The sequence below is a fragment of the Rhea pennata genome, chromosome 1, assembly GCF_028389875.1.
Source record: "Rhea pennata isolate bPtePen1 chromosome 1, bPtePen1.pri, whole genome shotgun sequence".
Classification (NCBI taxonomy): Eukaryota; Metazoa; Chordata; class Aves; order Rheiformes; family Rheidae; genus Rhea; species Rhea pennata.
The window spans coordinates 63,358,441-63,381,567 of NC_084663.1; the positions used below are offsets into that span (position 1 = coordinate 63,358,441).

General features: G+C 47.5%; 2 protein-coding genes across 7 annotated transcripts in view; one reads left to right on the plus strand and one right to left on the minus strand.

The window, feature by feature from the left end:
- The window catches only part of LOC134148060 (uncharacterized), a 28,042-nt gene extending 21,956 nt beyond the window's left edge, over window positions 1-6,086 (plus strand). For 3 of the 4 annotated variants that reach the window (XM_062589766.1, XM_062589786.1, XM_062589775.1), the window contains 4 exons: window positions 109-246; window positions 1,297-1,463; window positions 1,948-2,036; window positions 5,502-6,086. In XM_062589766.1, coding sequence (XP_062445750.1) covers window positions 109-246; window positions 1,297-1,463; window positions 1,948-2,036; window positions 5,502-5,697 — 590 coding nt within the window. In that variant the 3' untranslated portion in view covers window positions 5,698-6,086. Of the gene's footprint in view, window positions 1-108; window positions 247-1,296; window positions 1,464-1,947; window positions 2,037-5,501 lie in introns of those variants that run through there. The other variant, XR_009960136.1, reaches the window with a different exon arrangement.
- A 12,423-nt stretch (window positions 6,087-18,509) lies between these two features.
- DENND2A (DENN domain containing 2A) overlaps window positions 18,510-23,127 on the minus strand; it is a 63,725-nt gene continuing 59,107 nt past the window's right edge. For all 3 annotated transcript variants that reach the window (XM_062589823.1, XM_062589804.1, XM_062589813.1), the window contains exons 17-20: window positions 22,244-22,361; window positions 21,338-21,577; window positions 20,214-20,300; window positions 18,510-19,240 (exon numbers count right to left, since the gene is read on the minus strand). In XM_062589823.1, coding sequence (XP_062445807.1) covers window positions 19,209-19,240; window positions 20,214-20,300; window positions 21,338-21,577; window positions 22,244-22,361 — 477 coding nt within the window. In that variant the 3' untranslated portion in view covers window positions 18,510-19,208. The remainder of the gene's footprint in view (window positions 19,241-20,213; window positions 20,301-21,337; window positions 21,578-22,243; window positions 22,362-23,127) is intronic.

Below are 23,127 nucleotides of genomic sequence, written 5' to 3' on the forward strand. Positions count from 1 at the left end.
GAGCTACAATGCAGCTCACAATAAGCCTTCCACATCATACCCTGCTCTGAAGTAGAGATTAACCATTAATTAATTAATTAATTAACCCATGGTAATGTTGTTTTAAAGTATGTTATGAGCCCACAGATGAGAACAAGGCCTCTAAGCCGTTCCTCTCAGACAGTTGGAAAGCACTCACGTACATCTCCCCCAACCTACAAGAACTAAGAGCAATAAATCGGACCCTTGGGAACCCTCTGCCAGCAGGTATTGAATATTCAGTCACTCTTTCATATAAGCTAGACCTTGGGGAGACCATTTTCCTCTTCATCTCCCATTCCAGAATGACAACTTTTGCTGACCAAAAGTGCCATATGGTGCTAAATCAGAAGTTGCCAGAGCAACAGCACTGTTTCTCTGGGGCAGTGAATGTATTCCTGCTCCAAAATCATTAACTTTGGCTCTAAGAACTGCTGCAGGGGTTGGAGGCTTTACAAAGCCCGCACAGCAGGCTTGTGCAGGGCAGCAATGAACTAGCCTGCAAACTGCAACTTATCTGAAATCACTAGAACTGGTCATCACAACACTTGTGAGAGAAAACATGGATTTTGTGAGAAAAATGTATGTTTTCTGAATTTAATGCACAGGCTCGTTTCAATCACTTTTGAAGCATTCTGATGTTGTTAAAATAAGCATGCTGCATTTCAAAACAATCAGCTAATGTGGCTTTCTTTTCAAGCAAATTGGATTATAACACAGTGGGAATTCGTAGGTATCCTCAGCCATCTTATAACCATCTTTACTTTGTTTGTAAGGACCAGACCATACTGCTGATCTATCAAAGAGGCCTGAGATGGCTCTCTGTTCAAAAACAGATCTCATTTTCACTACTTCATCAATCACAAAAGAATAGTTTATATATCTGGTTTAGTGAAGTATGCTGTTATGACGGCCATTGTTCTAACAATAACAACCCTTTGGGGAAACAAAATATCCCCACCACACACTGACAGAAATTCAGTAGCATTAAGACAATAATGATGTCATGCTCCAAAACAATTGTTTGGTCTCTATAGACAAGTGGGAGTCCTATGAGAAGTGGTTTTCTCAGCAAAAGACAGAGGCATGGAATGGAATTTGAGGGTTGGAAAGTTTCATCTTTTTCATGATCAATGTAAAGAAAAAGAAAATACATCAACTAGATTTTTGGTAGTGCTTATATATAGGCTGCTAGCCCAGTGGTATTGAAAGCTCAACCCAGAACCTTTAAAGTTATGTCATAGTTTTTCCTTCCCCTGACTTTGCTATCATCTAAAGAGCTACCGTCCAGGTTGGAGGATGTTGTCAAGACTGCAATGACCTTGGCCCGGCCTTTGCTGGCACAACTACACTGTGTGGTGGTGACGCTCGGTGCTCACGGAGTCCTCTTATGTGGCAAGAGCATGGGAGGGAGCATCTTCCTTTGTCCCAGAGCTCATGAACAGGTAAGGGCACAGAAACAGACTCTAAGCTCTCACTTGCTTCTATCTGGGAAGTAACAGCACCATTGCTGTTTCTAGTAGTGTAGTAAAAATCCTGGAAAACATAGCACCAGAGTTAGCCTCTGTGGCAAATACGCATTTGGGAGGGTGGAATATGCAGATCTAAGGATCAGCAAAAACATTCAAGCTGTCTATCCTGGTACTTCTGGCTCCTAATGGCAGTGTTTATAGTCAGCGAGTTTAAAATGGGATTTCAATGAATATTCACAAATGCAAATTTTATTTTCAGGAACTTGAATAGCTGCACAAGTGTAGAGAGAAAATGATTTTCCAAAGAATGCAAACAAGTCTTGTTCAAAGTGTGCAAAAAGATTTTTTTTTTCTTTTTTAGCATCAGTGTAGGTCTGGATGACATCAACCATGTTCAAGCATCCCTTCTCAGCTTGGACAATTCCCACTAACTTTCCTTCTACTCTTCTCCATGCAGAGTGCTGCTACCAGCCTGTATGCTGCCCACTACCCCACCATCCACATCAGCAGGGAGGAGACAGTTAATGTGTCAGGAGCTGGTGACAGGTACATTGCTAACTATTTCATTTTCTCCAGCTAAATGTGGAACCTTCATAATCTGAATTCTTTTAAATGCTACTGGAAAAACAAACTACATCATTCTACTGCTTGAGAATTAGACACTAAAAACACAAGAATAGGACTGGTTACTGTGAGTCCTTACAAAGCTTGCTAAAAATTTCCACCTAAGCATCTTGAGGCCAGTCTTGCCATTATTAGTTTTGCTTTTCTTTAAGATCCAAGCCTTCCATGGCAATCTAGTGTTCTGAATTACTTTGGACTGAGGTTCTGAAAGCAAAGTAAACCATCTTACATCAAAATTCTCTTACTAACTACTCTACTCCAGCACTTCTCTGGTGGAAGTGGGACTGCCACTTAGTACTTAAAATTACCCTGTAAAAGCAGTTCATCAGGTTCAGCATCAGCATCTGGCAATAGCTCATGTGGTTCAAAGGAGTCTTTTATGTAATTCCCCTGACCATTCACAATATTGTACACAGGAGCAGGAAATGACAGATATTATTCCTAGCCCCACTGATCAACGCTGTTAGAGTAATTTTTTGTTACGTTCTTTGTTAACATATCAAACTTTATGTCGTAGTCTTTTTTTTTTTTTCTTCATTATTTTTTCAATAATTGATTCTAACCTTTGGCTGCCTTATACAAGACTAAAGGGTGCATGTGATAGATCTTTCCTTTTATTTTTCTACTCTACCAATAATTTAACATAGCAACAATTCTTTTCTCTCTTATGGATGGGAAGAATGAAAAGTCACTTCTATAGAAATTTACAGAGGTCTTCAATATTTTAGCTAGGATCATTCAATGTTTTTTTTGTCAAACTAATTAATCTCCTTAATACCAGAGTCTCCTGTTACTTCTCATGTCCCTAGTCACCTCTAAGATCAATTGACTACAACTGGCACAATTCTCCAAAGACTGGAGTGTTGTTCAGTACCATCCCTGTAAGTGTAACAACAGAGAAAACAGGGCTGGAAGGAGCATGAGGGGTCAGTCTGTCCTAAGGAAAGCTCAGCTTTGCTAACTACTCGGACAGATGTGTCTAACCTTCTGTCAGCCCCTCCAGTGATGCAGCTTCCTCCTCTATACCATCTGTTCCATACATAGCTACCCCTTACCATGGGATATTCTTTTTCTGGAGGCTAAATCTAAGCATCTTTTTTAGGGATTCCTTTCCCTTTTAAAAAGCTTAATTTAAGGGCAGAGCAAAGGCTAAATAAAATGTGCCACTGCCAAACTGAGATAAACAGAAGGCATACTTTGTGTTTCTGTCCAAAACCATCTGGAAGTTAGAGGCCCATTACTGTTCCTAGTGCTGAAGTAAAATTGATCTCTTCTCTGGAAGTCCTATTTCCCAGAATCTCAAGCCCCTGTGGGAATTTTCTTGTTTGATCAGTGACATCCTTCCCAGTAGTGCATGGCTGCTGCTCTGAGCTGCAGAGATCTCTCAGTGCCCAAATTAGCTGTGAACACCCAGACGCTGCAGTCACAGACATGGTATTAGTGAGGCTATAAACGTATAACGTTGCCTAAACCCACCTCACACGAGAGATCTATGAACACTTTCAAGGGACGATAGAGTAGAGCATAACCCAGGGTTATGACATGTTTGTGGCTTGGTCCCCATGAATCCTTGCACTTTAGAAATGCTGGGCAGGAGATGTTGTGCAGCCAGAAACAGTGCTCGGTCCTCCTTGCTTTCTTGCCAGGGAATTGGAGAAGATGATGGAGCCTTCTCCTGAGATGGCATCTTGTCCCACTGAGAGAGAGGAGGTCTGCAGTGCTGGCGCACAAGAGACCTTGCACCTTGTTTCAATCCTGAGGCTCTCTTACAGCTCCAGAGATGCTGTCCAAGGAGCTGCTTCTGTTTTCAGGGTGCGGCAACTGTTTGCTCCTTAAACCTGGCTGTCATGACAACATAACACCACATGTCTGCACTTAGCATTGCTAGGGAATATTGCCCCAAATATTTATTCTGAATCTCTGGAGCTGTTGAGAGATTGAATTGCTTTTGGAAACCATAATCTTCTGTGCCATTGTCAAGGAAAAAAAGATATTGAGGTAATGAACTAGAGTACAAAAGATGTTATTTTTCCCTCTCCTGTAATCAGAAGCCCTTGGGATCCCTTAGCATCAGCTCATTCCCCCGCAAGTAGCAGGCCAGGCTAAGTCTCTCCCATCACTCCCATCAGTGCTCTCCATCACAGAACAAGAGTGGCCCAGTGCTCCAGCCCAGCAGCAGGAGCAGACCTTGCCAGGGTTACAGTGTCACTTGCTGAGATTCTTTCTGGAGGGAGGTCTCAGGCCCCAGTTCTCCACACCTGCGGGACATTGGTGGAATCTCCTCCATGGTGCTTACAGAGGGGCAAAGGCTGTCACATGAGGAGGTAGCCCTGTGGCTGAAAGCACACAGGACCCAAGGGAGTCTCTTGACACCCCATCCCACTGCATGGCAGCAAAGCCTGCCCCTTTCTTGCAGGGCTGGCTTGACTGGGCAACACTGATGTTCAGACTGCTTTATTTAGCTGTCCCTTGTTGTCCACTCAGAACATAGATTTGATCATTAACCCTCACTGCTGCCATGTTTTCCTGTCCTTTCTTTTTCCTCTTGAATCCCATTATCATCTCCCTTCCTTTTTGCCTTCTCCTTTGTCCTTTCCTACCTCCTGTTATCACTGTTGCCAAGGTCTGTATTTAGCTGGGAAAAAACATCAGCTGTTTCCAGCAGGTCACAAACACTGTGTATACAACTATGCCTCAAAAGAGCCTTCCATTGGAAACCTATATATAAAGTCCTCTTCTCCTGACAGACTCCTCAGTGCTTCATGAGGACCTGTGAGTGAGAGCTGTTTTTCCAAATACTCATTTTTTCCTGGGAAATCTCAAATGGAAAACCACAGTTTGAGTCCAAAAAAGTCCATATCAAAAATCTCATTTCAGCTTTGGATTTCTTTTTCCAGTTGTGCCTGTTGCTTCTTGCATATACATATGGAAACTTTACCTGTCTTCCCATCCACCCCCTCCCAATTGAGGGAAAATAGGGACTGTAGGAATTAACAGGCAAGGAGCAGATAAATGATGAAAATAATTAGAGAGTGAGGGAAAAGCAGATTTGTCCCTTTTTTTAGACACCCTTCTTTTCCCCTGCCTCACTGGAAAACAAGGGAGAAAAAAAAATGTAGTGGAACAGGAAAGTACTGCAACTTCTCACATGAGAAACAAACAACTCCTAAAATGCAAATGAATAGCATTATTTGATGCCCTAAATTTAAAAATGAATATAAAAAAGCAAACCCCTCTCATTAGAATTTCATCCCTTCTCTGACTTACTGAGATGTTTTCTCTGTATATGTTGGTTTGGGTTCAAATGAATTCACTTACAAATGGCCATGTTCCTGAGGTCAAAACTGTTCCCCAGTGATTAAAACTGTCTTTCCTTTCTCTCCACAGTTTAATGGCGGGAATCATTGCTGGGATGCTTGCTAACCATGACACAGATACCTGTGTCCGGATGGGTCTTCTTGCTGCAAGCTTGTCTCTCCGTTCCTACGGGCCCATTTCCCCAGAAATCAGCGCTCACAGTGTCAGCTTGGAACAAGTCAAGGGCAGGAGCTGGCCAGAGGTGAAGATATGGAAGATGGACTAGTTCTTCTGCACCATGGTTTTCTCACTCATTACCTTATCCTTCCTAACACACCTAACATTGATATTTCCAGGAAGTAGGCTGTGTTTTGAGCTTCAAGCTCAAAAACTGGCCGCTGACTAGAGGACTTGGACTTGGAGTGCACACTGTACATTTTTGGAGGTGAAGTGTCAAGGGACTACACTTGGTGACACCTTGTATTGCACTGTGCATACTCATTTTTGTCCACTATTGCTTCCTCTCTTTTTTTTCATTCTGTTGCAGCAACTGCAGCTTGATTCTTCTGTATACCACCTATTCATCATTTATCTCACCTCATGCTCCAATAGGAGAGGTGTTCTAATCTTGAGTAAAATCTCAGGGCCCAAGCCAGGGAACCCTTTTAAAGAAAAGCCGGGTTCAGCTCTTTTAAACCTCCTTCTTTTCTGAACTTCCAGTCTAGACTGTCTATTGAGGGAATTCTTCCTTTCACCATCTTGTGTCACTGTTGTCCTTTATCATAGCAGCTCCTCTTTTGCTAACTCCCAGATCTTCAGGACCATTTCTCTTTAGGCAGACCCAGCAGCAAGACTCTCTTGATCCTCACTCCTGATTTCTATCCAACATCTCTTGTGAACCACAGCCGATAGCAAGCCTCAGCTGGCAGGCACATAATGCTCTTGACTATGTGATTGATCTTCCCAAACCAGCCTGCAAATGCTGGATTTTCTTGCTCTGAAGGTCAACACCCCTGAAGAAAGTAGGCAAGAATAATCAAAGAGGGTTAAGTGGTGCTCAGCTAGTGGTCTTTGTAGGATGACTGCCCTGTTACTACACATACCTTCCTCTAAACCTTGTGCTTCCTAAATTCTCAGCCCAGAATACCAATTCTGAAGCAAAAGACATCAAACATACCCCCTCCACCAGCTACGAGAGGTGGAGCAAGCTCCTCTCCTAACTTCTCCATTTCCAACCCCCTTGGCAACCTATTGGCTACTTGACATAGGAAACTTCCCACACATGACTGGCTGAACAGTTGCACTGACAGACACACATGGCCCAGCAACCCTCATGGAGCATTGCATGCAGGGACCAAATTGCTTGGTCACACCTTCCCTTCCCTTCCCTCTGGTGTTTCAGTCCTTCAAGAACAAGATTCCCAGAACCAACACTGAAGATCAGGACTATCATACTGTTGCCAGGGAGGTGGGAAAGCACAGGCCTCATCTGCAGACAGACATGCAACCTGTGTACATCAAATGGCTCTCCCAAGTTCATAATGGGTCCATGGCAAAGCGAGGAACAGAACTGAGCAGTCTTGACCCTCTGTCCCAGGCTTGAGCTGCATGATGATACCTCCACCTTTAACCTTTCCAGAATCTTTATTAGCAAAGACATCTAAACTTAGATAATTTTATATGAATTAAGTCTTTTCCACAGGCTTTTAGCAATTAATTAATGCAGCTAGCTGGCTGTGGAAATCAACTACTCAGTCCTCTGTTGTGTAGCTTACCTCCGAAAGATAGCTCCTCTAGTTTTTTTCCAGTCTCTGAGATACTAAACTTTAGGGAAGGAACACACCAGCTCTGCCTCCGTTATTTAAGTAAGTGTTACACAGGATCATTAGTTGCTGAAGGAACAATAACAAGTGGTGGCAATGGGCAAGTATAGGGAGATTTCTGTGTGGGTCTCAGAGGAGTGCTTACTGGCTTGCACCTCCAGAGCCAAAGACAAAAGGCTTGAGACTGCTGAGCCGTTCCCACATCTCAAGTGAGGAGGCCAGTGACCATGCAAACACATCCCTGCTCCAAATCACAACACCCAGCATGTAATTACAAAGACCAAAATGATGGCTGTGGGAAAGGGATAGGGTTCCGACATAGGCTTGAGGTACACATGCAACAAAACAGCCTCCTTCTCACTTACATCCTTAAACTAGCTGGTACTGATTGTGGCTTCCTAGTTCAGAATTCCAATGACGATACATGAAAATACATATTCTTTGCTAGAACTCCTTTGCTCTTTGTACAGAAAAATATAGCAGCAGATGTGTAGAAATCACTTCTGATTTTTCTCAGCTCTGGCCTCCTACTGGCCCAACCCCCCTTCTGCTCACAACCAGGAGGGTAGGACAGCAGTTCTGCAGAGGAGCCTGCAATGGTGGAGGAGATTCTTCTTCAACTTAAAAGCCATGATTGGCACACAGACAGAAGGAAGCTTCTCTCAGCATTACACAGGCGTGAAAATACTCACTACACTCTTCATACTCTTTCTTCCCACCAGAAGGATGTAGCACAGCAGGAAGGAACCAAAACACTTCCACAGATGTCTTTTCACACTGGAAATCTGGTCCTGGAGTGCCAGGAGGTGGCGGATACTGCGGTGGTATGACTGCTGCCCTCTTGAGCTAAGCCCTGCAATTTAATTACCGTCTAGCTGGAAGTAATAATCATATCTGACTTAAACATTGTGTCTAAAGCCAATGTTGCGAACCGAATAAAATAATAATAATAATAAAAAAAAAGTCAGGAAAGATTTTTCCCCAAGGGCTCAGGAAAGGAGCAATGTTTTGCTTTCCATTGCTGGCAATTTTGTGAAAACAAAGGTATATTTTTAGAGATAAGAAAGTTTGGTTTTGAGCTGCAGATGACCACATTGCTGGCACAGAAGAGCTGCAGGAGGCCAGCTGCTACCACACTTGCATGCTGGGCTCATCTCAGGGGCCAATCATCCTGCAGAACCAGCCACTGGACATCCAGACAACATCACACACACTGCCCTTTGCCAGATTTTGCCCTTTGACAGGTGAAGGTACAGGATACAAAGAGCTTCTGCCATTGCTGGAGGCACCTGAGGCAACTGCCCAGTGATAAGACCACCAAGGAGCAGGAGAGGGTCCTGACCAGGGCCCAGGCAGAGGAGCAGGAATGAGCTGCTACTGGCTGCCAATGGGCCTCACCCGCTCTGTACCTACTTCAAACTTAGGCTATGTTGAAGAGAGGCTGGCAGCAGCAGGTTGTGACCCTGTGCAAGGTGGCTTGTTGACCTCCAGTGCCAGTGGCTTATGTTCACATCCCAAAATTCATCCCCATCAGCATCACCTAGGCCTAGGCCCAGGCCGAAGAAAGACCTAGAGACAGCATGAAACACCCCAGCAAGTCACAATAGCACAGTGGAGATACTGTAGACCTGCTGCCATTTTTCCTCTGTGGAAAAAGGCTTCCAGCGCTGGGGATGGCCATCACTGCTAGGAAGTGGGATTCAGTGGGGAAGCAGTTAGCCATGGCACTTGAAACAGAGACTGCAGCCATGCAGCTGAGAGGGCACTTATGGGCAGGTCATAATCTGTTTTCTCTCCATCCTAGAGATATATCAAATACAGACTAGTATTAGGGGGCAAGAGCATTTCCCACAGAAACAGTGAGGGGAAGTCACACGTGCTTCCAGCTCAAGGGATGCATAGGCTGCAACTGCAGTCACTGTTGGTATTTGGCAAACAGCTCAGTGAACGTTGGAACTAACCAAACTAATTTCCAGTGAATTGAGCTCTTAGTGTTGGCTGTTCTTTTTTTTTTTTTGTTTGTTTGTTTGTTTGTTTTAAGTTAATTTATAGTAATCCTGGAGTGTGCGGTCACCCTTTTTTCAAACGGAGCATGTACACCAGTAAGGACTGAGGAGCAAACTTCTAGTGTCTAATAAGGCACAAAAGCCAGCTGAAGCTAGGTCAGGGCATCTGTAACATGACTCTTCGGTGTGGACTCTCTGGTGTTTAATAAGAAATGAGCTTCCACTGAAACCGATGGAAGAATTGATTGGCTTGCTTTCCTCTACTCAAACAACTTCCACAAAACTTGTAGCAACTCATTATATCTGAGCCTGCAGCCTTTCTGTCAAATCTGGCTAAAACTCACAAAGAGCTGAAAAAGTATGAGAGGTGAGATAGAATTGACAGAGAGTTTTATCACACTAGGCTTTAAAATCTATAATAAAAATATAACGGCTGCCTTTTCTGAGAACAAGTATACCCACCTGCATCTTGCACATCCCTCTTCCCCATCATATGCAAGCACTTTGCCAGCAGCCCCTCTTGCTTCTTACTTACTTGCTTCTACCTGTGAATGTTGTTCAGCTAAAATATTCTCTGATCTTACATGGGAAACATGCACACTTGCACACACACAAACACACCAACCCACCTTTGAGGAGCAATGGGGTGGTAGCGATAGGAGGGGTCCTGGGGAATTTGGGAGAGCAAGGGAGGGGATGGGACCTTTGCAAGCAATAGCAGCCTTGCTTTCACATGAAGGGGGTGGTGGGACATGGCAGGGGCGGGGAAAAAAGGGCTGTGTGCCCAGGGGGTAGATCGCTGCTCTATAAAATGACTTCAGCAACAAGTTGTAAGGAAGTGAGAAAGCATTCCTCCCTCCAGCAGCCTTGGCTGGGTAGGAGAACCTCAAGTGGCAGTGAGGTGAAGCCACCAACCAAGGATGAAGGTCCAGGCACTGGCTGCTGCTGCTCTCCTCCTGGTGCAGCTGTCCTTGGCCCCAGCTCTTTCGGGTCACGCCCCAGAGAAGCAGCAGGGAGCCGAGAGCACCAGAGTAGACCCTCGGCTGCCTGCAGATGAAGAGGACGACCTGTCCAGGCAGGGCTCAGCAAGCGACCAATCTCCTACCAGAGATGGGAAGGTGGCCAACAGCAGAGCTGTGGCTGAGCTCCTGCTAGGCAGTGGTAGGCAGGATGCTGCCAACAAGCCTCAGAAGCACCAGCTGCAGCCCTCCAGAAGCAGGGGCCTGGGACTGAGCCACCACCTGAAAGGCTATGGGAAATTCAACACAGATACGGTAAGTGTGCCCCCCCCCGCCGTAAGGCAGTCTGTCCACCCCAGACCCTGATCACACGTGGTGTCCATAGCAGTGGGGAGGCCCATGGTTTTACCTTGACCTACCACCTTAGCCTGGAACCAGCTTGTGGAGGTTTGCAGGGCACAGGAAGGAGAGGGTCACCTGTCAGCACCAGGCTCCCCGTTCTTATCCAGCACCCTGGTTCAGCCCTCACCTGGCTCTCACAGGGGTGCTCCATAGGTGCACACAGTTTGGCAAGTAAGCTCAGCTGATCCGTTTGCAGGGCTTAGAGTGTCCCAAAGACGATGGCCTCACAAGCGCATAACAGGGCCAAAGAAACAGCTTCTTTCCTCTGCTTTGCAGCTCCATTGCTTCCTCTAGGGAGAGAGTGAGATGATCTCTAACACTAAGCAGTTGTTATCAAGAGAAACCAGCTGAAGTCCTTAGCTGGTTTACTCAGCTCATAGATAGGAACAGGTCCTGAGCATGAGGAGTATCACAGCTTCAGAGACAAGGAAACCAACCAGAACAACCGAGAAAATGTATTTCCAAGCTAGAATACAGGAAAAAAAAGCACATTCTCACAGCATAGCTTTCTAATCTGAGTAAGTATTTTTCAGCAGTGCTGTTCACAGCAAATTTTACCACCCAAACGCTTGCAGTTGAACAACTACACATCAGCACTAGGCATCCAACTCTGGGGATCTTGGGAGAACAGGGATGGAGCTGCACTTCCCCTCCAGGCAGAGGTATCACTGCACCCACACTACAACGGGATGCACAGACTGACTCGTGCTGATCTCCATCGTTAATGCTTTCCCTCACATTTGTTATATTCACACAACCAGCTTAGCCAGCTGTCAGGTTCACAGCTAAGCTCCTTGGTACTGGCATGAGCCTCAATACTCACACACAAAGTGTAGCTCCCCAGTAGTCCATGTAGCACAATGGGCCCATTAAAAGCAGCCAAGACCCAGGTCTGTAGCAGGAGCAGCACCTGAGCCTGCTGTGTTTATGTGAACATCAGGTAGAAAAGCTGCTTCCAGGCCATTCCTCATAAGCACAGTGTGAACATGCTTGCAGCAAGGCTACAGCCCAGCATTGAATCCACGCTCTACTTGTGGTGTGAATAAGGGTGGAGACAAGTGACAGCATTAACTTCCTAGAGTATCACCTGGTGTCTTGCAAGGCTTCAGGCAGAGCCCACAGCTGTATGTGTTGGTGGCGAGAAGGTCAGGACTCAAGTGCAGGTTGGGCGCATTTGACAGTGTGGAGGGGCCAGTCCTGCTCTGTGCCCAGTGTCTCGTGGGGGTCTCGTGTTCGCTCGTGCAGCCGTTCTGCTGCCAAGCTCTCCCAGCTCTGTAACTGGGGGCACTGTCCTTTGATTCGAGAGAGTTGCCCCCCAATGGCTTGGACATGCACAGTTCTTGCAGGTACTGCCTGAAGGGAGGCACAACTCTTCATTATGCTCAAGAGATTTACTTTGCTGACTCGTCTCCCAAATTAATCTTCTCTTATTTATCAAATCATGACTGCCTTTAGAGAGGACATAAACAAAACTTGCATAAACCAACATGCCCCAGAGGAAGACATCTATCTATTCAGTCCCCTGCTGCATGCACCAACTCAGACCAACCAGACAGCTTAGTGACAAAGCCCAAAGAAAAATAGCACTGGTTTGTAGGGTCTTAGGCTGCGTCTTTACTCTCTCCTGCTCTGTTCCCCTCAGTTTGAACATAGCCGCTGAGAGAGCTGGCAGCTTCTTCTCCCCGCGAATGCAATAGTTGCATTCAAGGAAGAGGCCAGGGAAATCCATTTCAGTGGGAAACCAATGGCTCAAGCTCTTGCTCCAGGTGGTCCCAGAGCCAACATATCCGCTGGCTCTGAGGTCTCACACTGCAGCCTGCCGAATGGGCACCAGAGTCTCCCCAGACAGCTCATTCGTTTCATGTGGCTGATCTATCAGGGATGGTGTCCCCACAACCCTGCGCCTAGGAGGTGGGCTGGCGGGGCACCTGCCCGCGCAGGGCTGCACCCCTGGGCCCGCCTGCAGCATCCTTTCAGTCATGCCTTTCAGTGGCTTATCGTGCTTTCTGCCAAAAGAAACTAAATTAACACTGAAACTCTTTTCCCCGTCCCCAACTTTCTCTAGATCCTTGCACAAAGCTACCACTTCAGAAGCTGGTAAAAAGTTTGTCCAGCTCATGCAATTTTTGTGTTATTCTACTGTTTTACATGAAAGCCAACATCTAGCAGCCAATGCTCATCCCATTACAGCACACAATCTCCTGCAACTTGGCTTTGTTTTCTCATGAAAGCCTCTTCGGTCTGCCTGTCGGGGGAGACTAGGGGGATCTTTTGAGCTCCTCTGATTTCCAGACTGCTGGCTGCTGTTAGTTTGACAGCACCAGAGACAACCACCTCCGGCAAGCGCCACCCCAGGGGCTGAGCCGTGGACGCCGCCGGTAAATAGCAGGCCGGCTGGCTGCCAGCCTGCAACGCAGAGCTGCTCCCTTCACGCGAGGCTGCGGTGCTTCTGCAGCCATCAGGGCAGGCAGCTGACCGGGGTCGTAGCCGCGGCCCCCGCGCAAAGGAGGAACGGTGCGTAATTCGCTCAGATAAAACCACAAAGCTCTACCCTAAGCTTCTGCAGAAGGGCGTTTTGTTAGTCTCTGGTCTTGCCAGCCCCCCAGTAAGGAGGAAGAGGTTTATTTGAGGGACTTTTTTTTGCAGAAAGCCCTCCCACGCTGGCGTCTCCATGCCAGCACAGAGCCCGTGCAGGTAAGTCTGGCCCACGGGCACTCGGCAAACCTTTCCTTTGCGACTTCTGGGCACTTTAAGTGAACCCACGCAGAAAATAAGTCCTCAGGCCTGGGGGCACTTCAGCAGCATGGGCGTCGGGACGCTGCTTAGTGTAACCAGCGGAGCCCCGGCAGGAGCACAGCGCCCGGGCCGGGAAATGACGGAGGACGCCGGCACTGTGGCCACCTCTCTCCCTTTCCAGTACTCCTGCCATGGGATTCAGTCGCGGCCCTGCCAGAAGCCCTCTGACTGCGACGGCTGCCTCGGCCTCTACACCTGCAAGCCACCCAAGGGGACGTGCGACTTGAAAGCGGTTTCCCGGGAAAAAGGTAGAGCGTGAGCCCCTCCGGCGGCAGTGCGTTGTGGCCATGGGGCACCAGGGTCGCCCAGCACACGGCCACCCGCAGGCGCAGCCCTTCAGCAAAACCCCTCCAAACCCAGCAAAATCGGGTCTCCCCTAAGAGAGATCCTAAGAAGGTTTGGGAGAGTCTTGTCGCCCAAATTCAGCTGCCTGGGATGGTGCCAGCTACCACAGCAAGGCTCCCCTCTGGGAGGGCCGTGCGGGCTTCCCTCCCCTGGCTCCCCCTTCTTGGGAGGCCTTGTAGATGTTTCTGGGACACCGGGTGCCTCAGGTGCTGCAGACTGATGGGACAGAAAGCGTCGGAAATGCCATTTTTCCAGTGCAGTCCTCACCCGCTCTGCTTTAGTCTTTGAGGACCTCTGAGCCGTCCTGCACAGACTCACCCCTGCCCCACGTTTCCCTCTGGAAAAAAGTGGCTGACTTTGGTCCCTGCTGCCAGCCGGCATGGGCAAGATGGGCAGGAGAAAAGAGCTCAGGGTTTAACCAATGGCTTGAGGTCAAGCGGCGTGGGCTCTGCTCCCCACCAGGCCACAGACTTCTTGTAAAAACTTGGGGAAACTTAATTGGCATCTCTGGACTTGAGTTGCCTCATCTGCCTCACAAGTGTCTTGACAGCCATACAGCACTGGCAGCTTGTTATTTGGTAAAACATAGGAGAGGAGGAGATGTAAAGCTTTCCAGAGACACTAAGTATTATGGTTTCCCAATCGAGCAACGCTGCTCATGTCGGTGTACAGGAGTTGCTTGGTTAGGTGAGGAGTGGCAGGTAGCAGTGACCTAGGTTTTTAACTGCACAAGCTGAGGGTCCCCGTTCCCTTGACTGGCAGCGCCAGCATATTTTAATAAATCAACACTTCCTACAGACTCATCTGTTTTCTCATCAAGTTTGTATACCCTCATTTATATACGCTCATGGAAAAGAAACCCATCCAGTGCTATTAAATATAGAGATGTTAGCGCTGGCACAGGAAGCCTGTGATTGCTGGATATACAGTGGGCAAATACAATGCTCTGGGAATAAAGTATATATAGCATATAGGGCATACCCATTATATATGCTCTGTTTGTGCAATCTTCTCTGGGCATCTGCTGTTGGCAGACCTAGCACAGCTGCTCTTATGTCTTTTCTTGGCAGGTGGATTCCTCCAAAGCATATAAAGCACTTAAAGACATGTGGTCCTGCTCATCCTGGAGCAATACAGCTTGACATAACACTGGAGAGGCTGTCCTACAACTGGAGACCAATTTTTTTTTTTGTCTAAGTTTTATTTTAAACCCTTAATTACAAAGTTGTAAACATTTATTTTACTGTGCTTTTCTTGCCACTGCTTTTTTAGCCTCCAGGATTTTGTAAGCTATGTAGGTTTGATTCCCACTTTCCTTGGAGCTGCCAATGAACATATTCAGAGCCTTGTGCTGGCAGAGCACACTTGGAGCTGTCCTGTTACATGCAGCTCCAAAAGGCAACAAATGTGGTTATTTTACAATCTATTTTATTTTGAGCTGTTAGCATATTGCAGGTAAAAGCTGCCAGTGCTTCAGCACGTTCACATGAGAATTGAAGTTCAGCCAAGAAATCTGTTAGTCTGGAGCACCCCAACAAACCCTCCCAATTCCTTACCACAGCTCCAATGGAGGAAGAAAAACTGTTCTGTTGAAAATGTCATTTGAGAAATGTAATGCCAAGCTTCCAGGCAGAGGCTTGGCTGTAGGGGGACCGCGTAGGACACCTGGCTCTAGAGGACAGAAATGAGCTGAAACCTCCTCTCCGTTTACCTCTCCACAAGGCTTTATCGGCATCCTGGCTGCTTTATGGAGAGAGGGGAATGCCTTTCCGCGTGTGGGTGCACCTGAGCTTTGTGAAACTCAGTTTTTCTATCTCTAAAAAAAAAGCAAAGAAAACACATGCTTTCGGTAGAAAAAATAAGAGCTTTTGGTTGTGAAGAGATAAGCTTCACATACAAATTCTCCACAGCAAGAAGATTTCAAGATTTTTCACTTACTGCAGAGACTGCTCCAGTGCTTCAGAAATTCCTCTCTTTGCTCCTTGTAAATCATGGGGTTGCTGGGAAAAGATCCACCATCCTGATCTAATTGTATTCCTATACGCCCAAGCTCACAGAAGTACAGAAAAAAAAAATCAATGTCTTTAACCTGTTCATCCAACCTGCTCTGTGTGGCTTTTCATGGACATCACTCAATTCTGCCAGAGGGAGCAATCTGTACCTTGTTGCTAGTAAAGGACAGCTGTGGTCTGTCCTGTGTAGGAAGCATCAGATGCTCTCACTTTTGTATGCTTTAATTATTATCAAGAAAAATCCTTCTGGAGGATAGATGGAGTCTTAGCTACAGAAGTCACCATTTCACAGACTAGATAGAGCTACCATCTCAGATGAGGTTCCTAAGACTGAAGCAAGTTGTGAAGACCAAATGTGGCAGTGCTAGTGGAGGGCAGCTGCTCGTGTCACCAGCCCTCACCAGCCTTTGTATTGAGACCACGAGCAACACCTGGCTTGGGCTGTTGGCACTATCCTAGGGGGGAAAAAACCCATAGATTTTTAAATTATAGGTAGGAGGCTAGAGAAGGGCTTTTCTAAGCACAGCTTTGGAGAGAAGGACAGGTAGTCATTTAAATTGGACAGTGACAGAAGGAAAGGCATCTTCTAAAAGGAGAACTAACACACAGCATTTAATTAACCTTAAATTACACCACAGCTCCCAGCAATTTCCTTTGGTGTGTAGCTACTGTGTCCTGCAGCAAACTAGACTAAATAGTGCAAAATTTCAGTAGGGTGACAGGGGATGAGCCACAGAGTGGCCGAGGATGCTGGCAGGCCTGACTCTGGGGCCACTGCACTCCCACCTTCACCCTCGCCAACCCGCGGAGTGCGCTCACAACTACGTTGGCTTGCATCTCCTTCATGGTCAGTTGCTTTCACGGTCTTTAAAGTCTGTTTTTAATTCTTACCAATTTCTCCGCTCCACAAACCACTCCCCGTTCTCATATCCCCTCTCTGCTCTTCCACACGTTGAATCTGATGAAGCAGTTCCTCCAGCTGAACAGCCTCCTGCCTCTCCCTCACTTTGCAGTTCATGTGCGAATGCGGCTATCGCATGTCTCCTCCCTCGGGTACTTTCTCTAAGTTCTTTTTTCACTTTGTAAAGAGCCCTGCGGCAGAGACCAGAATAAATGAGCATAGTATTGTAAAAGCCTGGTGTACTGAATTTGACTAAAGGCAAACACAGCACCATATGTTTCAAGTAACCACACTAACTCCGCAGACCCCTACATGTGGGCCCACTCTGCCGGACACACTTGCAGGGTCAGCTGCAGGCTGGCTTGTCCAGTCCCCCTTTATCACTGCTCCAACTGTCTCCATACATCAGTTGGGAAGCACCAAGATTCTGGTGCTGTCTTGTCCCTGCACCCAGCATGATACTACTGCTGTCCCTTATCTATCACAACACTCAAATAGCTCTATATATCATAGATATAACATGTTCCACTAAGTTGGGAGCCAACAAAGCACCGTATAAATCCTCTTCGCTCATCCCTCCACCATCCACCCCACCTACCCAGACATCCATTCCTGCCACCACCCCGCCACAGCCCACCTCCTCTGTACTTTAACATCAGCGCTAACAGGGAAAGTGGCTGCCATTGTATGAATCTTTGGACATATAGGCTTCAAAAGACCCCAGTAATTACTGGATCCTCAGCTCCTACTGCACTGAGTGGAAGTGAGCTCCTCTGAACCTTGATATTGCTCAAAAAGGCCTTCTATCCCACGATAGCCCACTGACCACAAGAGAACTCAGACCATTTGCAAAACCCTATCAGTCCTGTGTAGCACAGCTGCCCCAAATATTGCTGCCCCAAGGACTTCTTCCTTGCCTGTATGTACCTCTCGCTGAGCCAACCATCCTGCAACCCTCCTGGAGGGCAGAGATTTTCCATTCAGGCAGCAGCAAACTTACCCTCATTTCCTTTCCAAACAGCAGAGGAGATGCTCCAGTCATTCTTGGCTGGCTGCCTTCACAAGCAGTGGAAGGGAAACAACTTTCGTGCCAGTTGAGAAAAAGCCTTCAAATTCCCTCAACTTCAACACACCTCCCTCGTGCCACTCCATGCCTCCTTCCCCAGAAGCAGAAGGGAGGCTGGCAGACAAACTTAAAGGAGGGGCAACAGCAGGCCCCGATATCTCCCCTCAGAAAGCACAGAAAAAAGTAGCAGCCATACTCCTCCTGCCTGCTTCTTATTGCTCTCTCAGGCAGTTTGGAGGACCAGATATGGCAGGGGGTTCCTTCCTCTCATGGCTTCAATGAACCATAGATACGGCTTCAAAATCGCAGAGAGCCTCAGTGAATGAGGGCAAGTAGCAACCATGTAACCCAGGCAAGAGCTCCTCTAGAATGCACCTTCAAACAGCTCCTCTCACCAAGCATTTCCTTGTAGAGCTGATGTCCTGATTTTTATTCTAATCAGCCTTACCTAGCATCACTCTGTTTTCTAACACTGCTGGAGAGACATTACCAGTTGCCTGGCAATGCCTGAGCTGATCAGCAGCAACACTCAGAAGTGGGAAAGAAGGACCCATCCGACCATCTGGAAGCCAGTCTCAGAGGCAAGATCCTGCAAGAGAGCCCCATTTTTGAATCTGTCTGCAAGCAGCCCAGGCAAGAGAAACAAGACCCACTTGGCACCAAGGCATGTGCGGGCAACAAAGCCGAGGGCTCAGCTGCTAGATGTCTCCTCCAGCCCAATGCTCAGCCCCAGAGGGGCGAGTGGGCAGATACACAGCTCCCCCTCAAAGAATACCCAAGGTGCTGTATACCTTTTATGCCACTCACTTTTAATTACATTGCATAAGGAAAGGCCTCTCCTTGTGCCAGGACCCCCTGGCACAGCCACCCTGGTAGCAGGCTGGCCAATCAAGTCCTCAGTAGGTTTAGTGGTTCTCCCTCACCCGTACCCCCTGCTCATAAGCTCCTCCTGGTCAGTCTGCATCCTTATGGTCCTCAGTGTCCTCATTTTGCAAAGACCTATTTCATACATCTCCTCTTTCTTCTCCCTGGCGTTTGAGCTCTGCTCAGTTCCTGCAGGAGTCCCATTCTGGCCTCTTGTAACACCATGCGGAGAGGAGGCAGGGCAAGAGTCATTGGTTAATATTTGTTCTAACCCCAATATAAATAGGAAAATACAACAAAACAAAGAATTGACTAGCTAAGAGATCCAATCCGCTGGGACATCTGCAACATGCTAGTGCAGAGTTCAGAGAGCGCTTGGTCCAGTGCATGGTACTGTAGAAATCCAGAGACTTGTCCAGGCAGTTCTGTGGTCATCAAATCTTCTTGTGGCACCACACACCTGCGTGAGCACATCCCGGCCTCCTCCAGTCTCCAGTGGTCAGCTCGCCCAAGGCTGTTGGCCCCTGGGAGCACGCCAAACGGTAATGATTGATAACAGTCCGATCTGTTGGTGTTAAATGGTAAAGCCCTTCTCTTCTGTGGAATGAGTGTGTGCTTCACTCTTATTTTTTGTGAAGGAATTTCATTTTGCTACCTGAAAAGATGGAGAAAAGAAAACAGACTTATCACAGTAACAGGCAAGACAAGTGTCACTCTCCCTGCTGCTACTGGCTGAGCAAGCCTATACAGAGAATTGCCCCTGCTGTCAGCATGGGGTCCTTATCCAGAGCTACCTGCCCTGCGAGGAAGGAATCAGATGCCTGCAGAGCAGGTCACTGCTGTGCTTACCCCCCTGGGAACAGCATTGCAGACTGGGACCTGCAAGCATGGGCTCAGGCACACCTTTCCTATTTACCCAGCAGTCCTGGAAGGAGAACATATTACTAAGCTCACTTGGCCAGACCGCACGGGGATAAGAGGCAAGGGGACACCAGCCCCATACACATTACTGCTCTTTCAGAATGGCCAAAACAAGAGAGGGATGGGATCTGAACATAAGACCCAGCTCTCTTAGCTAGGGTGTCCAGGCTCCCCCTCACCAAGGGTGTCTAACCTCTTACTGGAGCTCTCTTCTCAATCCCCTTACAGTGGGAATTGAATTCAGCCTTTCAACACTCCTAGGCAATTCCCACCGCTGATTCCTCCAGGTAGAGTTGAAGCCCAGGGAAAGTTTGTTACTCTCCCCACCAAGAACAGCATCCAATACACCTGAGTCACTGGTCACTCCATTGTCTCCTCAGATCCTCCGTCTTCCTTTAGAAGTCTCAGAAACAGCTCATGGTCCAAACTCTGGTCCCTCACCATCCTTCAGACAAGTGGCAGGTCAGCAGGCAGATCCACCAGTGAGCCAGGTGGCTCCTCCTCACCCAATCCCCCACTGCTAGGGGTCAGGCACTAATCACTCCATCAAGGCTCAAAGCACTGCTCTGCAAGAAGCCACACGCTGTCAGTGGGAGAGTCCTGACACCCTATGTTGAACAATCCCTGTTGTTGAATCTCTGGGCATGATATCAAGGGAAGAAGAGCCTAAACCTCAAGAAAAGCTAGTGGCTTTGCTGAGCCCTTACCTAGGCCTTTCAGAAACCTATTGACTCCACTCTGCTCCCCACTGGGAAGTGTTTCCAGGTACTCCTGAGCCCGTACCTCAAACAGACCTGCAGGAAGAAAGAAGTCAGCAACTACTGTTTTGCTTCGTTATAAATAAAAGAAAGAAGTATATCTGAAAGCATACTGTCCTGGCTTACCAAAGAACTCTTGCATGGGATAGTGAACAACTCACCCAACCTCCTCCATCAGCTAGGCCCAGATCTGGGACAGGAGCTTTGTCCAAGTCCATGGGACTCCTAGCCATGTTGCCACCTCCTCCCCCAGCACTGCAAGGCTGAGTGATCTGTTGTAACCTCACATAGGAAGAGACCATACCTCCGTTCATTCTGTTATGAACGTGACTAAATCCAGAAAGTGAGGTCATCTGGGGAATCATCATGTGGGAGCCACATTTTACCGCTCTGCAAAAACTCTTTTACTCAGCCACCTATTCAAAAGTCCACTGCTCATTAGCACTTTGGAGGAAACTGCTAAACCAGCACTGAGCAGCTATAGGGATGAGAAACTGGATGCCAGCAGAGCCCTAAGGACTGTGGGATAACAGGAGTGAAACACAGAAGCAGCTCTGGAAAGGACACAAACATTTGTATTTTTACTAGACTGAACAGCTGTAATCAATCCAGCCCATTTTGTCTGTAGACACACTTCCCAAGTGCCAGTGTCTGGGAGGAGGGATTGCAATAACAAATACAGTTCTAGCAATATGCCCTCCTGTGACAGTTACGTCATTCAACAAGGAATGGAAGGGGCACACATGGAGGATATGCCTTATGTCACTTATTGCAGTGGTGAAGGGTGGCTTAACGCCAGTAAGGAACTACCAGATGTTCCTCCTTTGGGAAGATAAGGAAACAGAGACAAAAAGATTTGTGAGTGACCTCTTGAAGTCCACATGGGGATATCACAACAGACCATCAGCCTGCACTAGAACTTTCCTACTGCTTCCCTCCTAATGTCCCTGCACACTACAGCTTCCCACCATATTGCTGAGGATGAAGCTGGCTGCTAGTGTGAATCTCCCAACTCTCGCAGGAGCAAGAGCAACATTTCCACAACTGTGGATGACTCTAGCAGAGCCCCTCACCTCTGACCCCCTGCTTCCGCAGCTCCCGCTCTTGAATGAAGCCCCCAAACATCTGCGTCTCCATAAAAACTTCCAGGAAGTGTCGGAGACTCTTGGAGGAGACAGACTTCCGGAAAGCCTCACGCTGCAGAGTCCGCTCATCTCGCTCGTTGGGTGTCAGGAAGAGGGAGTAGTGGCCCACAATCTCCACAAAGAAACGGACAAAGGCTTCAGACACCACCTCATTCAAAGGGCTGGACTCTAAGGAGACAAGAAAGAGGCAGTGGTGAGGGCAGTGCTGCAAGTATGTACTAGGAGAAGCAGTATTCTTTACTCCAAGAGTCATCTGTGGTGTTTTACCCACTCCAGGTACATACTCATTGGCCTTTTTCAGATCCAGCCTCAGTGGAAAAAGCTCACTGATAGAGACATCATCCTAGGAAGTGCTTGCAATGGAGAAAGGGAGTGGGCTGCTATTAATCTGAAAGCCACCTAGCTCTGTCTTGGCTTTTCTGCAATCAGGTTATACCCTTATACCCCCACAAAGAGCTGTGTTGGATCAGTCTCTTGCAACCTGCTCTGTTGCTTCACAGACTAATTCTACACATTGACTGTCCACTGTAGGAGTGTGCATCATTCATATGGTCATCAGCAGAGAGAGGCCTGTGGAATCCCCACCTGAAAGGATTACAGATGCTCCCTAGAGCCATGAAGAAATGAAGGACAGAACTAGGAAGGGGATAAGAACTGTGCAATGGAATATTTAATAAATAATTATTCAGTAAATAAATTCAAGTAAAATCCTGGCCTATTTCCAATTCCTGCAGTGTTAAATTCAGCCCTAATCCCAGCTCTTCAATAAGGAGTGACAGGAGAAGAAGGGGCAGGAAGAGACATGGTTTTAGACTGGAAGACACTGTCCTTTACCCTGCTTGCCATTCACAGAGCCCTCCTCCTTGTCGCTTGCCAGCTCGTTCCTCTGCTCCAAGATATGCTCTAAGGCGGCCTGCAGCTTCCGAGGCAGAATGGAGTCCTCATCTTCCATCTGCAAAACAGAGCCATGTCCTCAGGGTCTGGGGCCGCCATATGGCAGGGGCCTGCCCTTCTCCTCTGCCAGATCCTACCCAGCCCCTGATACAGCAGGGGAGCACTAAAAATGAACTGCAAGGAGAGGAGAGGGAGAACTCGTAATGTACTTGGCACTTTCCCAACACTGCCAGGCCAAGACTCTCAAGAAAGGATGGGGGGAGCAGAAAAGGGGGTATCTTGTCACAAATACTCTCCTATGCTGGAAAGATTTCAGGTGTCTGACCTGAGAGATGACCTGCCAAGGCTTACCCTCAGCTCCGCTATCTGTCTGAGAGCACCAGTAACACCACAAACAAGACTTATCTGAACAATGCTGGCATGCAGCCAGGTAAGCACAACTGCTTGCCTGGCTTTGCTCAAACAGTGATCACATTACAGAGACTTAAGAAGTTCCTACAGATCAAGTGGTGACTGTGTGTGAGCTCTTACCAGCCCTGGCTGAGACAACATGATCTAGCTTAAATCTCTGAGAGAAAGGTATAATGTAAAACATTTCACTCCACATCTGCCATTAAAAAGATGCAAACACAATTCACACAGCTAAAGCAGCTGACAAGCACGAACTCCATTAGAGGAGTGACCTTCATCAATATGCTATTTCCTGCAGCAGGAGGTGCTCTTGTCCCATTTTACCTATGGGACCTGAGGCTCTAGGAGAGATCCACACAGCCAGCACTGCGCAGGGATGTGGTAGAGCTCTGGGCCTAAACTGGCTTCTAGGG